This window comes from Grammomys surdaster, unplaced genomic scaffold, assembly GCF_004785775.1.
Source record: "Grammomys surdaster isolate TR1022 unplaced genomic scaffold, NIH_TR_1.0 278, whole genome shotgun sequence".
NCBI lineage: Eukaryota > Metazoa > Chordata > Mammalia > Rodentia > Muridae > Grammomys > Grammomys surdaster.
In genome coordinates this window covers 14,232,109-14,236,282 of record NW_021604719.1, presented here as the reverse complement: position 1 = coordinate 14,236,282, position 4,174 = coordinate 14,232,109, and the positions used below count along the sequence as shown (strand labels likewise).

Below are 4,174 nucleotides of genomic sequence, written 5' to 3'. Positions count from 1 at the left end.
AGTCACAGACACATACCCATACACACACATAGACACATAGACACACAGACACATACACAGACAGACACATGTAGCCATTATATATGAAGTGAGGTTATGTTCAAATACAGGAGTGTAGAGGGAAAAGTTATGGATACTGGGTATATAGAATCCTTTTTAGACATAAAATATTCTTTAGGCTTTCTTTACAAAGACATGGAGGCATGAAGCAGGTTGGAAATGTGGACAGACTGGCTAGAATGCAATTTAGCCAGGTGTAACCAAGCTGAGAACCATAGTGACAGGGCAAGGCCAAAGTAACAGGGCAGGACCACATTCTTGGGAAAGATAAGCATACAGAGAGTTTTCACCTGATCCTGACTCACGTAGGTTGGGTTCCTTTGGAATGTTCCACTATTTTTATGTTATACCACCCTAGCAACCCCCTCACCCCCTTCCCATTCCTTGGTTTGTGGGTTTTTCCCTGTAAAAACCCCTTTCAAACTGGCTGTCGGGGTCAATTCAGCTCCTGCGTGGGCATACGAATTGACCGGCAGCTAGCTGTCACGCCCTAATAAACAGCCTTGCAATTGCTCCGGTACATGGTGTCTCGAGCAGATTACTGGGTGGTCGCGACTTTCTGAGACTTGAGAGAGGGTCTCCCCTCTGCGGAGGTCTTCAGGAGGATCATAGCTCAGCATGAAAGCCTAGATAACTGATGAGATATGTTTTTAGAAAACAAATTATTTTGTATTTTTCTTTTGCTGAATACCTAGAATCTCAAAGCTATCATATGTCCGCAATAAGCTTCATTAGCTTCTTTGAAGAGAAAAAAGAAAAGGAAAAGAGGAGAGAGGAGAGGAAAGGGGGAGGAAGAAGGGAAGGAAAGGACAGGAACTCTGGTTTGGAAACTTTCTCCTACGTGGTGATAGCACACAAAAGGATTGTGCACTCTGTCAATAATACTGGTCTCATCCTAGCTTGCAAGGAGCAATTGTCCACAAATCAGGGAGTGATTAAATAAAATTTGTATTTGAAGCCTACCTAAAATTGTCATCTTGGTACAAATTGGTATAGTTATGCTCTAATTGTATTTTGAGAGAAAAGTTTTATCTTAACAGGAAGGGTGATATGGAGGAGCAGCTATGGTAGGAGGAGTAAGGAGAGGAAGAGTAAGGAGAGGAGGAGGAGCTAGGAGACAAGAGAAAGGGGGGGGAGGGGAACATGGAGGCGGATGTCTCTGCCAGTCAAAGATAGTTGGTATATCTAGGTGGGGTATTGGGTTACACTTCTGATTGTAGGAGCATCTTGTTTTTGAGCATTACCAAACTTATAAAGCCTTTGATTAACATATTAAATAAATGTCACCTTGGATAATACTCACAAGGAAATTTCTAGCTCATTAGAATATGTATTTCTGGTCTAACGTCAGAGGCCAGTGCTCCACATTCCTAAGGACTTCTCAACAAATGTGAGGCCCTTCTTTACAGCAGGCAGGCCGACCCCCCCCCCCCCCCCCCCGGGCTTGTGCATGCTCTCTCTGCTATTTCCAATCTCTAAAATCACCATATTTAAGGAGGCTCTGATATGGATATGAAAAATCACCATATTTAAGGAGGCTCTGATATGGATATGAACTCCTTGCATATAAAAGAGGATTCTTAGTTTGCTGTGTTTCTTACTTCTAAAACTCATTTTGATGCATGTTTGTTGACCTGGATGAATTGCATTGAGTTGTAGCCATGCTCAGAAGTCAGCCAGCGTGGCTTGTCACAAGGTTCGCAGACCAGGAGAGTTAAATTCTGGAATCTCTCACTAGTGCCCTTTGGGTAGGATGGATCACTTGAGTGGGAAGGTGTGACAGGATTCCTTGCAGTCCGTTCATTACGGGTTGCTTCTGTTTGCCAATGCTGCCGTTTTCTCTGTAATCATTTTACACTGCTCCCTGCTTTGTGAATACACTAACAGAAGTGTCTGTTTTCCTTTTGACTTAAGTTTTTTCTCCTAAGGGGTTGGAATCAGTGTGTTTTCCCAGAGAGATACTGTCCAGAACCTTTCCCCCAAAGGACCACAGCTCTGATTCATTCATTTATTTATTTTTTTAAATTTGCTTCTCAACATTATTTTGTTTCTACCGTTGCTAATGCTCGTAAAATTCATGTCGTAAAGCAACAAGCTTTAGAGGACATGAAAGGGCAGACTGTGTAGCTGTTTACTCTCTTGGCAATGATTTTGCTCTTCTGTGCTTTGAACTTCCCCAACTTGAAGCTGGCCCCCCCAACACACTCTCATTTCCCAAACAGTGCTGCACAAAGGGATACTTAGCATCTTTTCTTCACAGTGTAGCAAACTTCTAGTAAGATGAAAGTACCAAGTCCTTTGGCCAGCTGCCTAGTTTTGTGTTTTTCCCTTCCCCCATTGTCAACCAGGAATGTCTAAAGACAAGGCACTCCACTACTGAGTGGCGGATAGTTTCTGGGTGTGCTTCTGAATGCTCCCCTCTCTATGGATTTCTGCTAGCGTAAACACTGTAGGTGATACTCAAACCTGTGAACTTGAACGGGACAGGTTATTGGGGTATTGAACTCCACCTTGATGATACTTACTAAACTTTATTGTCACATGGGAAATCATCATGCTCCTCATCAGAGGCTGTGGGAGCACTCCTATCTTCATCGTATACAGTAGAGGATTCTTGTATATCTTCTGTAAGTCTATCTTCATCTTGGGGGAACTGGGAACTGCGCTCAGCTTCCAGCTCCTCAATCTTCTTTTCCTTTTCCGCTAAGACTTCTTCGAGCTGAGTGATCTTCTCTGTCTGAAGGGAAAGTTGGGTAGACAGCTCCATGATCAGGGTAATCTTTCTGTCACTTTCTTCCACAGGTGGGAGACCCCCATAGAGCATTTCCACTGAGTTGGTTGCTAAAGCAAACAAAGACAAACAACAAAAGAGGAAAGTCATTTTCCATTGGCATTCTCAGAACTCAGACAGCAAAGACGAAAACGCTTCATTTTGCACGTTCTCGAGACGAGAAACAGCCCAGATGTTGCATCATCTGGTAAGACACACCAAGAACAGAATCCAGATTCCCATGAGAGGAGAGATTCAGGGTGCTCATGAAAGAACTTGGAAGCCTCTGAAGAGGAAGAAGAGTCAGTTCTTGCCAACTCTTCATACACACACACACACACACACACACACACACACACACACACACATGCATTTTAACTTTCAATTAACTGTGAGAATGAGCCAAACTTGAAAATACAGACCCCCAAACAATAGCCATCCCAGTTTTCATCTTTTCCTTCCCACAAAGAATCATTCACAAGAACCTCAGTAAAGAAAATATGCTTCAGGTTATATTTTTATGTACCTGAAAAACAATAGCAAAACTTGCCCTTGCTCCTTTCGGAGGATACGGTACTATGGAAAGACAAATTTCTCAGCCCAAGCTTCAGAGTTGCCAGGAGTATACTTTGAGCCCAGCCAGGGATTTGCTTGCATGAGATCCATCATGGAGATTCAGTTCTTTTAGGGCTGAAGACTGGTCAACAGTGTAAAATAAAACTGAACATCTTCTAGGACATCAGTTAACCCACTATCATGGTCATTAGTGATTCTCTGAGCTGAGGATGAAGAAGTGAAGCAGGGGAAAGAAAGTCCAACAATGAGAGGAAAGATGAATCATTGGTGCATTGGCATCCTGGAAAATGAATCCCACAACTCAGCCTATTGGCTTCTGAGGAATAAACTCCATCTTATTAGACCTCAGAAATGCCATCCCCCTTACCACTCTATACTTGGAATTTTCACCATCAAACTTCTCAAAGCTATGCAAAAATCATACTTAGGTATAAGTAGTAAGGGATTTCAAGGGCTCAGATATCAGTTTATGGATAATGGAGCCAATAGCTTTCTGATACATGGCTGCAATAGTTGATATACTATAAAGGAAATCCCATTGTTTTCTCCATTCTCAGTGAAGACAAGCCCAAGGACCAAATCTGATATACTCTTGCGAACCATGGCTAAACAGGCTTTCTATACAAGCCAGGTTGTGATGGCGTATGCCTATATTTCTAGCACTCAGGGGGATAAGACAGGAGCTGAAGGATAGGTAGGGATCTAAAGTGAGACCCTCACAACACACACACACACACACACACACACACACACACACACACACACACA

At 42.8% G+C, this 4,174-nt stretch overlaps 1 protein-coding gene across 1 annotated transcript in view; it reads right to left on the bottom strand.

Moving 5' to 3' along the window:
* Positions 1-2,584: 2,584 nt before the first annotated feature.
* Positions 2,585-4,174, bottom strand: part of Ccdc192 (coiled-coil domain containing 192) — a 187,734-nt gene continuing 186,144 nt past the window's right edge. Inside the window, 1 exon segment of the mRNA XM_028777163.1 lies at positions 2,585-2,901. Coding sequence (XP_028632996.1) covers positions 2,585-2,901 — 317 coding nt within the window.